This window comes from Trichomycterus rosablanca, chromosome 6 (assembly GCF_030014385.1).
Source record: "Trichomycterus rosablanca isolate fTriRos1 chromosome 6, fTriRos1.hap1, whole genome shotgun sequence".
NCBI classification, from domain to species: Eukaryota; Metazoa; Chordata; class Actinopteri; order Siluriformes; family Trichomycteridae; genus Trichomycterus; species Trichomycterus rosablanca.
In genome coordinates, this window is record NC_085993.1 from 44,619,680 (window position 1) to 44,638,587 (window position 18,908).

General features: G+C 39.0%; 1 protein-coding gene across 1 annotated transcript; it reads right to left on the reverse strand.

The window, feature by feature from the left end:
• Positions 1 to 7,062: 7,062 nt before the first annotated feature.
• On the reverse strand, positions 7,063 to 18,191 carry stk35l (serine/threonine kinase 35, like). Its single transcript, XM_062997042.1, has 3 exons — positions 17,539 to 18,191; positions 14,280 to 15,029; positions 7,063 to 7,807 (listed from the first exon to the last, which is right to left on the reverse strand). Exons 1-2 carry the CDS (start codon positions 18,032 to 18,034, stop codon positions 14,305 to 14,307), a joined length of 1,221 nt encoding a protein of 406 aa, XP_062853112.1. The 5' UTR covers positions 18,035 to 18,191; the 3' UTR covers positions 7,063 to 7,807; positions 14,280 to 14,304.
• Between the last annotated feature and the right edge of the window lie 717 nt (positions 18,192 to 18,908).

Sequence of the window (18,908 nt, forward strand, 5' to 3'; positions counted from 1 at the left end):
ATAAACTCCTGTTTGGGGAATTTTGACATTTGTCTGGGTGCTTCTGTGACCTCCTGGATGAGTTTTAGATCCATTCTTGGTAAAAACTTTGTTAGACCGACCAGTCCTGGGAAGGTTCATAAGATTTCTTTATTCGTGGATAATGGCTCTCACTGTGGTATGCTAGAGTCCCAAAGCCTTAGCAATGGCTCTGTAACCCTTTCAGACTGGTAGATTTCAATGATTTGTTTTGCATCAATTTGAATCTCTTTAGAATGTGGCCTAATGAGCTGCTTTTTGAGACTTTCAAGCCTGTTCAACATTGCCAGACAGGTTTTATTTAAGTGATGTTTAGATTCAGCAGATCTGACAGTCATTTCAAATCTGTCAGCTTGGGTGTAGCTAGTAAAATTAAACCCAGTTGTCTAATGAATTTGGGTAATTTAGAAGCTAAGGGGGAAGTTGATTTTCACTAATGGCAAGATAGAGCTGCATTTTTCCTTTAATAAATGAAATTATTATTTAAGAAAAGCATTTTGTGTTTAATGAAGTATGTATCTGTCAAATTATGGACCTGTACAGACCTTGGTGTGTCTCTTTCCAAACTATTCAATTAAAAATGCAACAGGTGGACATCAGCTGGGGTCTAGATACATCTCAAGTATGATTAAACCAAACAAGGTGCACCACAGTTTGGGGTGTTAGTGCAAATGGTCTAAAATGGTTTTGTGAAAAATAGATTTTAGTTTTGGATTTTTAATTAATTTTTGAAAAGTGACCGATAAGTAAGTCATATTCAATTAAAATCAATTCACAACTCAATAAAGTGTGAGAAAAGACATAAATCTAAATACTTCCACTACAAATCCACTACACGTTATTCTGTAAAGGAAGTATAAAATGTAAAACAATATTTAATGAATTGCCTGGGTTTTACTGCAATGTAGCATTTTGACCACTAGATGGCAGAGTTGAATGTACTGTACTATAACAGGGTTAAATCTTTTAAACCCAGTGTGTACACACAGAAACGCAATTTTAACAATGTATTTATATTTAACCATTTCTGTTTGTATCTTATCTGTATGTGCTTGATAGTTATTTCTCTCCAAAACCATTAAGATAAGTTGGTTTGCCCTTTGAATTGGACTGCTTTGTGTACAAGGGCACTGTGACGGTGAAGCAAAAAGGGCCTTCCCCAAAATGCTGCCATTGAGCTGGAATCAGACGTTTCTGTATCATGCCATGGTATGTTTTACTATTCACTTTGCCTTTACTGAAACCTTCTAAAACAACTGTTTAACACCCATTAAAATGTGGTTACTGGCCAAACAAGGCTGAGTTCCCAAATAAAGATAATTGTTATAGCAAATAAAAACTCAGCGAAGCCACCCAAGATGAGGTGAAGTCTTAGTCAAAACAAGGTTATGAATCCCTCTACAGCTTATAAGCCTTGTTTAATTGAAACTCTGCGTACACTGGCTTTCACCAGCCTCTGTTTACAGTGCTGTTAAATAGTGAAGGATGCCAGCGAGAGCTGCTCAGTGCAAGAAAATGTCAGAAGGGAGATCTATGAAAAACACAAGGAGTGAAACAAAATGTCTGAGACATAAGTAACAAAGCCCTGCAATAGATTGGCATCATGTACAGGGTGTATTCCTGCCTTAAGCCCAGTGTTTCCAAAGAAAGCAAACCCTCAGTGACTCTGTCCTGGATAAAGCAACAGTAAAAATGTATATGAAATGAATAAATGGACAAGTTTAGGAGAATTTCAGTAGTATACAAATGTTAGATGTTAATACAATGCATCAAGCCTATGATGTGATTACATTTATTATTGTATAACATTTTTACTTATCACTTTAATCTGGTCAGGGTTACATTGGGTCTACACTCATATTCACCAACTTAACTGAAGGTAATCCAGAGCAGCATGTTCATTTTTTTTTTGCTTGATTTTGGGAGCTTTTTATGTATTTAATCAGGATTTTAACATCATATTTTACATATTTTTCATGACAAAACAGGTAGTTACTGGTTACACAAGATGTGTATCAGTTCAAGTTTTTAATGTCAAACACAGTCACAAACAATTTAGTATCTTTAATTAACCTCACTTGCATGTCTCTTGACTGTGGGAGGAAACCCACACAGACACAGAGAGAACATGCAAACTCCACACGCAAAGGACCTGGACCGCTCAACCTGGGAATCAAACCCAGGACCTTCTTGCTGTGAGGCAACAGTGCTACCCACTGAGCCACCCCATTTTGGGGCTAAGATGAAACCAGAGTACAGTAGTAGTAGTATGTCTTTATAATCACTGAATCTTTTGGAATATTATGTATGGATTTTGACCCTATGTTGTAGGTATTAAATTCTAATTTAGTTTATATTAACAAAGCCAAAACACCGAAGAAATATTTTTGGTTTTTTTTAACTTCATTGAAAATTAGCAAATTAGGATTCTTTTTAATGCTTTTAACAAAGTTTCCAAGATTTTCTGGGAATGAGGTTTGCATATTAAGAACTTTAATAGTCTGCTGGCATGGTAAGCAAGGCAACCAAGGGAGATTTTACTGACTCATTTGAAGTGTGTGTATTCGAATACAAGGGTCAAAGTAGTTCAGTGTACATGGCAAACAAAAAGAAGTGATAAAGTACTAACATGAAGATTAAAATAAGGAACCGCAGTGTTAATGGTAATAGGTTTAGACTGAGCTTGAGCACTTCAGCTGTAGCTACTGACACACTTAATCAAATGACAATGACATCAGTGCTGAAGCTGCATTTTCCCTCATTTCTGATGGTCACTGAAAACAAAGCCTCTCTCTCTTTCTCACACACACACACACACACACACACTACTGAGCTGGAGGTCTGTTCCCTTCCCCCATGTCTCAGTGTTTCCAATGTTTAGCCAGACTTCAGTCCATTTTCAACAGACTGTTCAAAGAACGCTATATTAAATAATGGCTTTCAAAATCAGGCCAAGAATTATATTACAGAAGTACATAGGACATGAAGGAACATGCCAGAGTTCAGAAGCTGACACTGTGGCATAGAATATATCTAGCAGAATAAAGTTGCACTGTTTTGACATGCAGCCAGCTGTTTTTGTACAGGAATGTTATCCTCTTTTTCGTGCATGATTGCCTTATGCATAAAACGACCAGAGATTTATATAAGAGCTGCCTACTGTGTTTTGAAAAAGGCTTTAGCTGTGGCTGCTGATCAGCACTGTGCGGACAGTTTGAACTCAGCATAAGAGCAAAGCATGCCAAGAAATCAGCAAGCCGTTTCAATTATGTAATAACATTTGATGATTTGTAATACAAACTTTTTGCAATAAATATTGACTTTATGGCTGCCATACTTCTCCCACAGCAACCTTCATCAGGACGTAGCCAATAGTAAAGATTAAAGAACTGCGGCCGACTAGGTAGTGCTTGCACTGCAGAGACCCAGGGCTCTGAGAACCTACGTTAATTTTGGATTCTCTGGGCATACTGGATTTACCTCCACTTCTCAAAAATGTGTTTTGTAGGTGGACTGGAAACTCTAAGTAATATACACAAACCAATCAGTTAGAACATTTGGACTAGATTAATATTTTACATGAAATGCTTTACATTAGGACTACCTGCCTAATAAGCTGTCAAAACAGATCTGACCCACTGAGACATGGACTCCACAAGACACTCCTGTGATATCTGGTACCAGAACTTCCTTCCATTGCAAGTTGGTTCATTCTAGAGTCCATCCTGGTGCTAATTCTTTTTTGGGTAAACAATGCACATGTACCTGGTCATCCATGTGATCTTCCATGTGGACATTTATGCAAGGTCTGAATATTTCTAGAAATTGAGTTTGTATTGAATTCTTCTTTCATTTAAAAGTAACACGATTAAAAAAAAAAAAAGAGAGAAACAATACCAGCTTTTAATATTTAAACAATTTATTAAGAGAAAACTTACAAACACAAAAAACAATAATTTAGACGTTGATGCATGTCAGATTGGCTGAAAATTACAAAGTGTACAAGGTGTTCATGGTGGCAAAAATGACAAAGCAGAAAAAAACATCAAATGCGTGATAGAAGTTCAGCATTTTAATATCTGTTGGGTGAAAAACTGCATAGCTGTGGATATACACAGTGTACAAAAGTGAGAGTACAAGCTGAGGAAGTGGAATCACTGGCATATTTCTGCTACTGCTCCCTCATGTCTCATTCACCTCACTAACACAATCACACTGTGAATTATAGGAAACCTGGTTAGAGAAAACTATCCACATACCAATAGCTTTTGTTTAAAATGACAACAACTGCATGGAAAACCTAAACTGCATGAAACACCTAAACTGCATGATCAGAGCACCTGCATCAGAGTCTCTTTTGCCCATAAATCATGAAATACTTAAGTACTAAATACAGTCATTCAAAACAGTAAAACACGAAATGACTGGTGAACCAAGAGTATCAGTAGGAAAACAAATAAATAAAGATGCATAAAACTCTTTGAACACTTTGTTTTTATGGTCAGTATCTGGATTTTATACTGGCAAGAGTTTAACAACATACACTTAGACTTGTGATTAATCACTGGATTGACATTTAAATGGAAGAAATCAGCAAACAGTACACAAATCAGCTCATTAAGCTTGACCAGCAACTTAATGGTTTGAACTTGGTTTGCTGTTCTAAGCAAAAAGGCACTGCAGTGAAAAGTGCACTGATGCTCTGCTTAAACACTGCGATTTTTGGATCACACAAGCTATAGAGTAACGCATTTGAGCAAGGTGATGTTTGTCTCAAGAGAGGCAAATGCAATTAAACTTGTGTAGCCTGGCTAAAATGTGTCTGGGTCAATCATCTAAACTGGTGCAAAATGCATTTTATTAATGTGAAAAATGCCCATCAGGATATTAGATTGAAAATCAAAAGCATAATGACCAAGCGGCTCTGAACAGAAACATAGAAGCAATTTTCCAAATATCTTATAGTCAGCATTGCTCATTTCCAGCAGCACTGCTGTGCTGTGTACGGATCACCATGCTTAGAAGAATCTAAACAATGATCCTTGTAGATAAAAGGATTTGGTATCAAGTTATCAACAGCAGCATTTACAATCTAAATACAGAAGAAAAAACAAAAAAAACTAAACAAAAAAGGGAACATAAAACACTGGTCAAAATTGAGGTCCCAGATGATGGTGGTTTTTTTTTGTCCAGTGGACAAAATGGAAAGACAAGCAAGAATTGAAACCGTAATAATACACATCCATAATCAGAACTCTTTCCAAAAACACTAAGCCAGTTAACTTGGCGGGTTAGTTTCTAAACAGACAACAACTGTGAGGTAGAACTACACACTTTCTTACACAGATACACACCTTTCGGGTCAGTTCGGATCAAGTCTGTCTGTTTCACCTATATGGCAATAAATCGTTGTGCACACACCATAAATTTTAAATCTCAAAACTACTTAGCAAACAGTATGGGATGGGGGGGGTAAAAGAAAATCACTTTTAATTTCTACAAAGCACTGGACCACAATATCCAACTGCTATAAAATATAACGCGAGTATAAGAGTGCAAAATTAAGGAAGGAGGTATTAAAAAAGAAAATGATATATTTATATATGCACTTGTCTGACAGGGGTGGCCAAACATATGGAATGAATGATTCTATTTGGTTTTAATATCCAAATCATACTGGATCACACTAAGGAGCAAAGTAGAGGCAGTGCTATAGCCACAAGCTACTGTGTCTCAAACCACATACTGGCAACCAAATTGCTAATGTCGCATTTTTATAGTATATAGGATGATGTTAGACACACAGCAGTAAAGTCTGTAAAGCCAGCACCTCTGTGTGGCTCTGCATGAATGTCTGTATGATACAGAAGGTTTAAGGTTTTATGCTGAAGTTCATATTCATCCTGTAATGCATTCAGTGTTTAGTGCCTCAATTGCTGCTGCTCATCAGTATGCAGGCTTACAACTAGTGACTGCATTTTAACCATGCTGGAAAATACTGAACTCTCTATGATTGACTACCAAAAGGAAAACTGCATCCCAGGCTTAGACACCTCACTGAAATAAAAGTGGTGTGCACTAGGTTTAATGCTCCAAGGAAACACAAACAGTGTCATTTAAAATCAGGTACACTAGCAATTACACTCCAACATGGTAAAAAAATTTTTTTTACAAACTAACCAACACAAAAAGGTAGTGTTTTCAAAATCGACTAACAGACAGGCAGCTGTGAAAAACCAGTCAATTAGTTTTATCGGAATACCATACATGTTCCCTACACAAGCACCAGCAACAGATTATAGTCTCCTGATCAAATAAAATTCACATTTCTCTTTAGGATTGGGTGAGGGTTTGTTTTGGAAAGGTGAAACTACTTATCTGTGATAAGTGGCACCTAATGGTTTTAACTGTATTAATGCAAAGACTTGGTGGGTACACTTATTTAAAGTGAATCATAAACTTTAATGGGCTGCAATTTAAGGCACAAAGTCTGCACAAAATAAAACATGAAATAGCAGAAACCATGTAAAATCAGATGTTTCACTGAGAAGTTGGGCTGTCAGGATCAAATTCACTATTGGAGTAATGTTTACATGTTAACGCGTTCAAAGTTTAAAAGTACTGTACATTCAAAAATTCAACTTGGATGCATAAATGATAGATGTCAATGCAGTTTCCCAAATTTGTGAAGCAGCAAATTAACTTGCATGTTATTTTACTGCACATACTAACCTTAAGTGTAAACTGTTGTGACCAGCGTTTAAAAAGCTTGTGTAGATAAAATGGGGGCCAATGTACTGTAGTTTTTAACCACTGGGTGTCACTGTAGACCAGCATAGGATAAACTGGCTGTTCCAGCTCAACGATCGGTCTAAAAGGGTGTCGATCAGAAAAGGGGGCGGGGCTAGTTTCAAACATGATTTTTAAACCATAACAAACAGAGACGTTTAAATAAACGGTTTATAACTTGTTCTAGAACAATTTTTTACAAAGTTTTGGAACAAAAACACTGTATAAAACTATATATTAAATGTGTGAAAGTAACCAAAAACAACTTGTTTTTTGAAATCAAATGCTTAATTAAATCTAATTCTACTTCTGACATAAAAAACTTCTAATCGATAACTGATGTTTCTTTTGGCAAGAAGCGATTTAAACAATTACTGTGGCACAAATTATGATGATTGTATTACCTCCATATAAACAAATCTATTAAAATACCTTCCACACTGAATGTAATACTAATGTGATTGCTGGCATTTAACAGCCTTATTAAAGGTGAGTCAGGTGAGTGTTGAGCCCATCAGAACAGCAGATCAGGTTCAGGCCATTACATAACATTTACTTCACTGCTTTTGACAGGTAAAGGCTTGGAATTAATTATGCTCCTAGTCTCATTGGTCTAACCTTTGGGAGTATACAAGAGCCAAAGACAAGCTGTACTACAAATGGTCCAAACTGCACCCTTTAGATAAAGTGGGTGTGTTCCGTGTTTTGGAAAGAGAGTATTAAACTTTAAAAACAAACAAAATGATCCCTAGTTGGTTAAGGAAGCTAAACAGAAAATGTCAAACAGAATCAACACAAATTTTCTAGTGGATACTGTAAACAAAATGAAATTAACACCAAAATGCAACTGCATAGTGAAATCTGTTGCTTTAAGAGTCCTCATAGGTCCTGCATGGGAACATCCTTTCCCTTCACATTCATGTTCAGCAGAATCATCACAGTATTCAAAGGTGTAGCTATCCTTTCCATTTTTTGGTGCAGAGCTCCTGCAACATACAGCCTGTAAAACGAGAAAATAAGAGTTGAATTAGAAGCTACACATTGATGCACTGCATTGTTTTAGCTGTGATAGATGACCGATATTGCACCGAGCAGAAAAGTTCCATAGCATGTGTATCTCCAGCCCTCTTTAAACTCAAAACCGCTCATTACTACATTTTATTTACATTGTCCACCAACATTAGTCAACATACAATGTAGTATTTGGCAATTACATGTGTAACTCTCAAGTGTAACTGCTGTTAGATAAAAACTAGGGCTACAAATATGGACCATTTAAATTTTTTTTTATTTTTTTTATTAATACCAAAAAGATGACATGAAACTGTTCCAGTAATTCAAGCAAATGCCCTGATTAAAAAAAAAAAAATCAATCTACAAATTATTAAACAATAAATACAAAATGGTACTTCATTTTAACAGGCACGTGCACAAACTTACCACACATATCAAAACAACCATGGAGGAAAAAAATGGGCTAAAAGGAATTTATGTTAAGGTCACAGTGTTCAGTACAGTTTCTGAATGTCTCTACGTTCCATAAAGTTTTTATCATTTCTTTTCACACATCAAATGTTGGTCAGTAAAATAATTAAATATCACTAGCCATTTCTCTTTTTTTATTATTATTTTGCACTATGAACTAATCCATGATAAAATCAGATGCCAGAATTTTTAGTTTTTCCAGTTTTCTAGTCCAACTGATTTGGGAATTATTGTGCAATTGCTTGTAAAAAGTACTCAATATTGTTGCATAGCAAACTGTGTCTGCTGTGTCAGGTTATGCGTTTTATACATCACTGGTACTTCAGTTATTAATGATGGAACTGGAAAAGCAAGGTAATAATCAAGCTGACCATGAGCTTGTTGCTTGTCTATGCTGTTGTGTTGGCTCTTTGAAGGTGAGTCCTGAGTGTACACATAAAACAGAAATGCCTATGTTTAGGTTGCTTTTCATGACCTTTTCGTTCCAAAACGGCTTTTTACCTAAATGTTGACATTCTTTTAAATCTTGTGTTATTGTGCATTAGTTTTCATTATTTCTGGGTTTTACTAAAAACGATGTGTCTGTTGTATTGCAGCCCACCAGAACATAACACACAATTCATCTATGCTACAGTCGGGTAGAAATTAGTGTATCAGTGTATACAAACCCATGTTTACAACCCAGACATTTCATTTTTTTAATCTAGAAAATTAAAAAGGTCACTCCTAATCCCAACAGTAAAAAGAAATGACTGCAACTATTAGGCTTTAGTCTGCTCATCTGTGTCCAATCCAACCTTGCTATGAACTACAGCTCAGGCTTGTGCCGAGTCACTAATAGCAGTTTTGCTGCCTCACACACCCTCTCCCACACCCGCTCTGCTATTCCATCACTAAAGGAACCCTTATTTATTAGTAGCTACAACTACTGTTGGCTAAAACAAAATATAATTTAACATATTTGTGGTATAAGAAAAGGCCCTTGGCGATAGCGAACTTAAGAAAAATATTAGCCACTAAGGGGAAAACTGTAATAAAAAGATGCACAATTTTTCTCAACAGGACCTGCAGTATGTCTTGTCAGGGTTGTCTTGGCAGAAATGAAAATGATGCTAAGGTTACATAACTACAAATCCACATATGAACTTAGAAATCTGGTGACTGTGTAAGACTGACTGCCAAATTCTTTGGCTTGTCCCAGCAACAGTGGTATGTCAGAAGAAGGAAAGAAAGGGGGGATGGAAATAGCAGAACAGACAGCTGTAATGTGCTTATTATGGCTGGGAGGGAAGCTCCCCCACCTTCCTGTCCTTTCCCTGCCCTGCTTTCCTTTTAACAACAATCTAAAATTAAAATTGACTTCTGTTTTGACATCCAAGTTTAAGTCCTTGATAGATCAAAATATTACGACGACAATGCTCTGCTGGCAGCGGTAAAACATGCAAACCCACCACTACTGAGATCTCAAGCTTGAGTCTCAGCTCTGCTATTAGCCAGCCAGGCTAAGATGCAGTTAACAGCATATTCAAGAACGGCATAGGATTTCTTCCAAACTGCAAACTACACACTAAAAATATGCAGTTTAATGTTGTTAGAGACATACAAGTCATGACAGGGCAAGCAGATTAGACCATTGCACCACCCATGTGCCTGGCAGACTTGTTTTCGGGTAAATCTTGATTCACAACTAACCATCCAGACAAAATTCCTCTTCGCACCAAGTGGCAATTTGAATATGTTTCTAGACCTTAGTAAAAACTGCTGTTCCACACACTTTTTAATTAAGTACAGTTGAATTAGCCCTATTCAAATAAACACAGAAAGGTCAACAGTTATAGTCAAAAGAAAACCATGAAATATCAATGTGTTTCCATAATATTATAAAACATTTCTTGCCAAGCAGATAGTTGGCACTAATCGATGACTGTTTGCATTATGTGGATTTGATAGAAATGCTGAAACTCACCCGCTAGCATGCTAGATATTTTAGTGCAGGACCTTGTTTTTATTTTACTGCTCTTTGCTGTTCTTTGTGTAGCTTTATGGCATAAACTGGATTTAATATATTATATCTTACAGTCTAGTGTCTCTTGCACGCTAGGCACAACATCTAAGCTCACTGGCTATACAGCTTAACTATTTACAAACCAGTCAAATCCTAGCAAATAAAACCAAAGTTCTTTCTTTTATTACTCCTACTCAAGTAAGCTCTTTCACTTAGAAACCAGTCACATTGCAAAAGTAAAATAAGGTACAACTTCCATTTCACATTGCTTTTAAAACTATCCTTCCTGACATGCTTCGTTTGATATGACTCGGTTGTGTTTACATTTACAGGACTAAGCATACGCTTTTACCAAAAGCAACTTGCAATTTTTACTGAATGCAATTCAAGCAATTGAAGGTTAAGGGCCTTGCTCAGGAGCCCAACAGTGGAAACTTGGCCATGGTGGGGCTTAGGGATGTAACGATGCACCACAAGACAGTTAAAAATCGGTTATTCATTTAAGATGAATCAATATTCACTTTAAACAGCAGAGGGCACTGGTGCTATTCACATTGCCTGGTTGACGGCACTTCACAAAGTTGCCAAGTAGGGGATTTTCCAGCCAAACTTATTTATGTGAGGATACTTTATGTGTATTATTTATTTATATAATCTTGGATTTGTTTTAAAATTTCATTTTTTTTTTTTTTACACAATAAGCATTATTTGGCATAATTTGTACCTCCCTCAGAAATAAAAGGGCATTCATTATTTAGATCAATAGAAGTTAAGCACAAATACAGTATTTTATTTTTTAAAGAGAAATAATAAAAGGAAAATGTCATAATTTGTCTTCAATTTCATTTTCGGGAAAAAATTGTATCGTGAACCCAGTACTGTCAATCATATCACATCGTGGGTAGAGTGTATCGTTACATCCTAGTGGGGCTTGAACCATCTGATTACCAGTCCAGTACCTACTGCACACCAATGAACACTCCACTGTTAAAAATTACATTTATTATAATAATTTTTAGAAATACAAGGCATTTCATCATGAAGCATGTTTTGTTTCACCAGAGCTACTGCATTTAACAACTACACAAGAACTGGAACCATTTTAATATTCAAAACCTATGTATGAGTGTTCCTAAATGAAGCAAACTCAAGAGCTGCATTCCTGACACCTGTACTGCCAGCTGAACGCTCTCACAGGCCTTTAAAGTGGGGGAGGAAGCATGAAAGAGAGGAGATTAGAGCAGGGAGGGGGAAGCAAGTTTAGTTGTGTAACAGCAATCCCAGCATGCTCTAAAAAGGGGAAGGGGGAAGCATATCTGTTTGCCGATGATTGTCCTTATACCCGAGGCTAAATGTTACATCAGACAGCCTGTCTGTAATAAAACAAGCTCTAAGCTCTTAAAACCAGTTAGAAATCAGTAGGAATGAGCAGAAACAAAATGCACATAAAATAATTTGCACCCGGCTTTACATTTATCACAATTAATGACTAAATTACCAAAAGGCAAATACAAAACAATAAAAATCAGGTCTAACTAAAGGTAGGTCAGGCATTTATAAATCAATTAACCCTGTTTTGTGTAGATGAGAGCGAGATATTTTAAGCCCCTTTTCCATTGCAGGGGACCTTACAGTACAGTACATATTCAAATCCAGAACAAGCTGTACCAAATTATTTGTTCCCAATTGCACAGGGTTATTGCGAGAGTAAGAGTCAGCGCTGAAGGCGAGGCTGTAAATCCACCATGCTAACTGTAAACAGCAGCAGCAGCAACAAGAAGACGATTCTCAGTTTGCCCCGCTGCACTTCTTGTGGTCTTTTTTCTAGTTCCGTTTTAAATACGCACATATGGTCAATGGAGCATATTGTGGCTCTCCGTGCGCTATACGGCTCTGTGTGGGAACCAAACACTGACAGGTGATGAGAAGCGGCTGCAGATTAAACACGTCAGAGTGGGGGTGTGGTGATCTGTCCCTCCTTGATCAGATCAGGGGTTGTGCAAGCAGTAGAAGATTCACAATCGGGGACTGGACATGAATAGATCAGGAGATGAAAGTGGAAAAAAAAATCCGGGTCAACTGAATAGAGCTACAATCACTTATCAGCACAAACAAACAAAATCGATACTAAAGCAATTGGTAACGAGTTTCTTTATTAATTTGTTGGCCGATGACGTTGTTTACAGAAGGTCAACTTAGAAAAAGCTGTTTTGTTTTGGCAACAGCAGCTTCAAAACATGTAAACTGGGCATGGCAGCTGTCTGAGCCATGACGTACCATGACAAGTCATTTAAGCAGTTTTTTTGTTTTTATTCTTCAGCCTCAAACTCAATTAATCTCTTATTTACCGTTCCAATGAAAGAAATGACCATACCAAGACCTTCCACACCATATGCTGTGCATTACACAGCCTACACAAGCTGAGGACATTTAGAATAAACCCAATAAAAATACAAAACTAACATGCTAGAAATAAATCTCTGGTTCTTAGTGTTTTATTTGAAGCACATTTTATATGTTAATGTTTATTGAGGTCAAAGTTACGTAACAGATTTCAGTTATTGTATAACACCTCATTTTTGGGTGTTCCTGCCTTACCAGACCAAATAAGGTGACAACATTTTGCACATATTAGGGATGTTGGTGACTAATTTGTTGGTGATTAATTATTACCCGATTAACTGGTTAACTGATAACAAAAAAGTCACTGTTTGAAAAATGATGTTGGTTAAACATGTTACTTCATTTAATTTCCAACAGCTAATGCTTGGTTCCAATTGACAGTGAATCTGTAGTCTGTACAGAGTTAGACAGCTGAAACACACTCTTACTGATCTTCAGTGTGCATGTGCCTTCTGTGTACAGCTGCATTTATTAAGTGTTATTCTTCCTTTTTTGCATTTATCATCGTTGAAATAATGAACGGTGGAACATCTACACATTAAAATTACAAACAGGGAAGCTGTTTTGCATCATATATAACACAGCAGTAAAATATGCTAGGCCACTACAAACGCTGGATCTCTGTGGTACTATCAGCGGGTCAGGCGTCTACCTGCATTTCATATGCACATGCAGACCTGTGCATATGTTTTTTTCCTTTTATATGAAAATGATGTGGATATTTGCATCATCTTCCTGTATTTATTTATTAGAATTTTAATGTCATGTTTGACACACTTTGGTTACATTCACAACAGGACAGGTAATTACTTGTTACAATACGCATCAGTTCAAGTCTTTAATGTCAAACACAATGTCAAATTACTTGCACGTCTTTGGATTGTGGGAGGAAACCGGAGCCCCAGAGAAAACCTACACAGACACAGGGAGAACATGCAAACTCCACACAGAAAGGACCCAGACCACCCCACCTGGGAATCAAACCCAGATGTTGCAACAGTACTACCCACCAAGCCACCTTGCTGCCCATGTTACTAGGAAGCGCTTTAAAATACAGACTGCAGGTCTATTATTTATTTAGTATTAGTTTAGTTAGAATGCTGTTTAGTTTATAATGCTGAACTAGTTCTGTTCATGGTGTTATCTTTATCTTACTCTTCTGCATTACTGTCATGTACACTAAGCTTGATGTGTATTAGATTTTAATGGGACACTGTAAGCTTGTCAGCTGTTGGTCAGTTATCTGTCAGAATTACATCCCTAACCATGATAAGCAATTTAAAATGTAATTATACAATTTTGTTAATTTTTCTAATCAACTTCTACCTCCATGGATGTTCTGATATTCATGGTGCATTCAAGCAAGTTGGAGACTTTTAGAGCTAAATGTACAAATTACTTTTAATGAATACATGGAAAAACAGTGAAAGTGCATGGACATACAGTATATTTGAATACTGTCTTTTACAAACCTACCAAAGCAATTAACCAAAGAAAAAACAGATTAATTATTCACTGCAATTATTATCCAATTCTCCATAAATTTGATATAGCAGTAAACATGTAACCAACAGCATACCTGTGTGTGACATAGACGTGATACTTCACGCAGCACAAGTGACCCGACTCATCCTGCCATATAGTTCCTCAGCGTCCGGCCGGTCCTGTGGGTTGACAGCCAGCATGTCCTGCAGCAGGTTCCGGAGTGCCGTCGACATGTGTGAGCGCCGCCGCTGTGGGATGCTCAGCACCATTTTTGGATTCTCAAGCAGTGCCTCACCAACGGGCACAATGTCCGAACCCTGTCTGACGTACGTGCCAAGTAACTCGCGCTTCGACTCGGCATCTATAAATGTGATCCGCTCGATCATTGCCCAAATAATAATGCCCAGAGCAAAAATGTCCGCCTTGGCTGTATAATGGCCCTCCCACACCTCGGGCGCCATGTAGAAGTCCGAACCACATGCTGAGGACAGCCAGAACTTGTTCACATTAATTTCATTTTTGTTTTTGTCCTTGGTGTCGTCACAGCTGCTGGTGTCCAGCGTGAGTCCTGCACACACTTTGCTCAGTCCAAAGTCTGCCACCTTCAGCACTGGAGCTCCAGAGCGCTCAGAAATCAGAATGTTATCCGGCTTAAGGTCTCGATGTACAATATTGTTTTGGTGCAGGAAGGCCACGGCGCTGCTTAGCTGCAACATAAAGCTGGCGTTGGTGTGCTGATTGGGCTGCCGCGACAGGACGAACTGATTCAGGTCTCCTCCCTCACAGAACTCCATGACAAACCACAGGTAGCACGGCTCCTCAGGACTCGACAACACCCGCTCACCTACACAAGACACATGAAGGAAAATGAGCACACATTTAAATAGCTAACCAACCTAACACACATGCCCTCCAAAATGTGTGCAGTAACCAACTGCTTCTTTTACTTGCGCGAGGAGGGTTTAGCAGTATCATATATTGAAAATCACACACAGATCTCCATTGCAAGCAGAGGCCTACATTGCTACAGCAATAAGGAATCCCTTCAGCCTCCCCACCCTCAGACACAGCAGGTCTGAGATTTGAACTCGAGAGCTTGAACATGATGAGCACTCCATGACCTTAGGTTTTAAGAGGGCCCAAAAAAGAAGCAACTACAGAAAAACTGTAGTGGCAAATGATTGGACCCTCAGTTTAAAAGGCACACAACATATTAATGAGAATGAGCTGAGGATTTCTGTGGAGTAAAGCTTGGTGTATGTATGACGCTGCTAGGTCAACGTCTGGATCCTGAGGTTGGAAAGTGAGAAAAAAAAAAATTCAATGCAGCAAAACAAAATCATAACTTGATTAAACGAGCCATTGTGAAGCCTGACGACCCAAATAGGAGACATGATGTTCTGAAGAACACTATAATACAGCCACCAGGAATTGGAAACAACTTGACAAAACTAAATAATAATGATGATAGTAAAAGTATATAACTGTTTTACATATGAATGCTGGTCTAAACTAACTATGCTTTAAGATTAATATGCTAATCAACCAGCTTGATTAAAAGGGTTTTCGACCAGCTTGATGTTACCAACATAAAACCAGTTAAACATTTCCAATAAACATGAAAATTACAGAGAACAAACTAAGCTGGTAATCTAGTTAACCTTTATCCATCCAATTTAAAAAAAGCCAGTATATAAATATCTACAGGTAGGACATGCTTCAGTAGACTCATTTGCATTACTGATCTGTATGGTCCAGCAGCAATAGGTCCAGGTCCAGGCCAGTGGGGCTGGCCATAAGATAAAAGGTTAAAACTATCAAACTAAGAAGAACGTTCGACATATGCTGGTCAAAAAGAGGATAGACCAGTAAAAGTGCCAGTTTTGGTTAAGATTAACTTGTCGTGTGGTTCTTTCAGCTCTTAAAACCATTTACTTCATCTCAGGTTTGCCTAAACTGGTAGTAAACAGTCACACCAAGATTATCATGAGATTACCATTATGTTACAGTAGCAATAAAAGCAAAATTAGTAAATGTTTAAATTAATGTTTATTACGCTATAAAGTGTTACATATTACACACATAGTTTTTGCATAAATTGGAAATCTTATTAGGATTAAAGTCATGTTTTACACACTTTGGTTCCACAAGATTCATCAGTTCACAAGTTTAATATCAAACACAGTCATGGACAATTTTGTATCTCCAATTCACCTCACTTGCATGTCTTTAGACTGAGAGGAAACCGGACCTCCCAGAGTAAACCCACACAGACACGAGGAGAATATGCAAACTCCACACAGAAAGGACCTGGACCGCCCCGCCCCACCTAGGGATCTGACCCAGGACCTTCTTGCTGTAAGGCGACAGTGCTACTCACTGAGCCACTGTGTCGCCCGGATAGGTAAGTAAAAGAGCCACTTTGGGTTAATATTAACTTGTCTTGTTGTGCTATAAACCACATTCACTTTATCCCAGGTTTGCCTAAACTGGTAGTAAACAGTCACACCAAGATCATCATTAGCTACACTGTTACAGTAGCAATAAAAAATAATGAACGTTTAAATTAATTTAACGTTATCCATAGTTTCATATTACACATATTTTTTTGCATAAATTGGATATCTTATTTGTTTATTAGGATTTTAATGTCATGTTTTACTACTTTGGTTCTATTCATGACAGGAACGGTAGTTACTGGTTACACATTTACATTTTCGGCATTTAGCAGATGCTTTTATCCAAAGCGACTTACAGTTGTGACACTATACAATCTAAGCAATTGAGGGTAAAGGGCCTTGCTTAAGGGCCCAACAGTGGTAACCTGGCAGTGGTGGGGCTTCAACCAGCGATCTTTCGATTACTAGTCCAGTACCTTAACCACTAGGCTACAACTGGCCTACACACAAGATTCATCAGTTCAAGTCTTCACACTATCATGGACAATTTTGTATCTCTAATTCACCTCACTTGCATGTTTTTGGACTGTGGGAGGAAACCGGAGCTCCCGGAGGAAACCCACACAGACACGGGGAGAACATGCAAACTCCACACAGAAAGGACCCGGACCGCCCCACCTGGGGATCGAACCCAGGACCTTCTTGCTGTGAGGCGACAGGGCTACCCACCGAACCACCCCATAATTGGAAATCACTGTTTCAGCCAGTCCAAGGTAGATATGGCGAGGATCTCGTCCACCATGTGAATGTCTTCAAGTATCGCGATATTTCCCACTTCAACCCAAACATCCAACCAACATCAGGAAGGAACTGAAGCGCTGTGGCAGCTCTAAACATTTGAAACACAGCCATCATGTTTGTCGTCCATGTCGTAGCTTTCAAAACCCAGCTTACCTTTCAGTGAAGTCTCCACCAAGCGCAAGTACTGTTTAGAGCGCTTGTTTCCGTGGCTCATTTTCTGCGCCATGCCGTTCCTCTGGAGCACACACTCCTCCAGCTGCACCACGTTTTCATGGCGTTTCTCCAGGCTGGTGAGAGCCCAGAACTCCGCCAGTGCCAGCTCCACGTTCTCAGGAGCATCGCAGCGGAGCTTCTTCACCGCCACCACGTTCCCTGAGCTCCGGGCTATGGCCTCGTACACCACGCCATAACTCCCTCTACCTATCTCCCGAACCAGGTTATACCGAGGAGCCACCACCTTCTGCTCCAACAGCCCGTTCTTCACACGCTCTTCGTCCTCCTCCATACCGCCCGAGTCCGCTCGGACATTCCCGGTGCTCAGCGAGCGCAGAACCGGTGCAGTTCCACTGTTATTCCCGACCTGGGGCTGGGAGTCCGGCCTCTTACAGGCCCTCGTTAGCCGCCGTCTGTCTCTTTCACCCGCCTCCATTACATCTCCTCACGGCCTTTATGTGTACGTTCATTAATCTCTACAGCACAGTATGTAGTTACATAACGCAGCCATTGAACTAAGGCGTTAACGCGCTTTGTCCCGGGTTAAATATCCTCCTTTACGGTTTGTTTTGTTTCTTCCGACATATTTAAACCCGCCGGGAAATCTCAACTCTCGCTGAGCTCAACGAGCCTTTGAATGGAGTGAGAGTCCGGAACAAACCAACAGCGCTCAGTACAGGGGGAGGGGGATTTCGCTTCAGGCAACCTTTACTCATTTAATGGTCGTTGTCGTAGGGCGCCATCTAGTGGCAGAATTCTGTAGCGCTCCCCACGGCTGCGTGCCAAAGCGACTTACAATACTGTACAGTATACAGCACGTATATGAGCAACTGAGGGTTAAGGGCCTTGCTCAAGGGCCCAACAGCAGCAACCTGGCAGTGATGGGGCTTGAACCAGTGACCTTCTGGTTACTAGTTCAGTACCTTAACCACTAGGCTATGGCATGCACCCATACTTACTGTAAGTAAGGTGGGCCGGTCCGGGTCCTTTCTGTGTGGAGTTTGCATGTTCTCCCCGTGTCTGTGTGGGGTTTTTTTTCCCGGGAGCTCCGGGTTCTTCCCACAGTCCAAAGACGTGCAAGTGAGGTGAGATAGAGATACAAAATTGTTCATGACTGTGTTTGACATTACAATTACATTTTCAGCATTTAGCAGACGCTTTTATCCAAAGCGACTTACAGTACTGTGACAGTATACAGTCTAAGCAATTGAGGGTTAAGGGCCTTGCTCAAGGGCCCAGCAGTTGCAACCTGGCAGAGGTGAGGCTTGAACCGGTAACCCTCTGATTACTAGTCCAGTACCTTAACCACT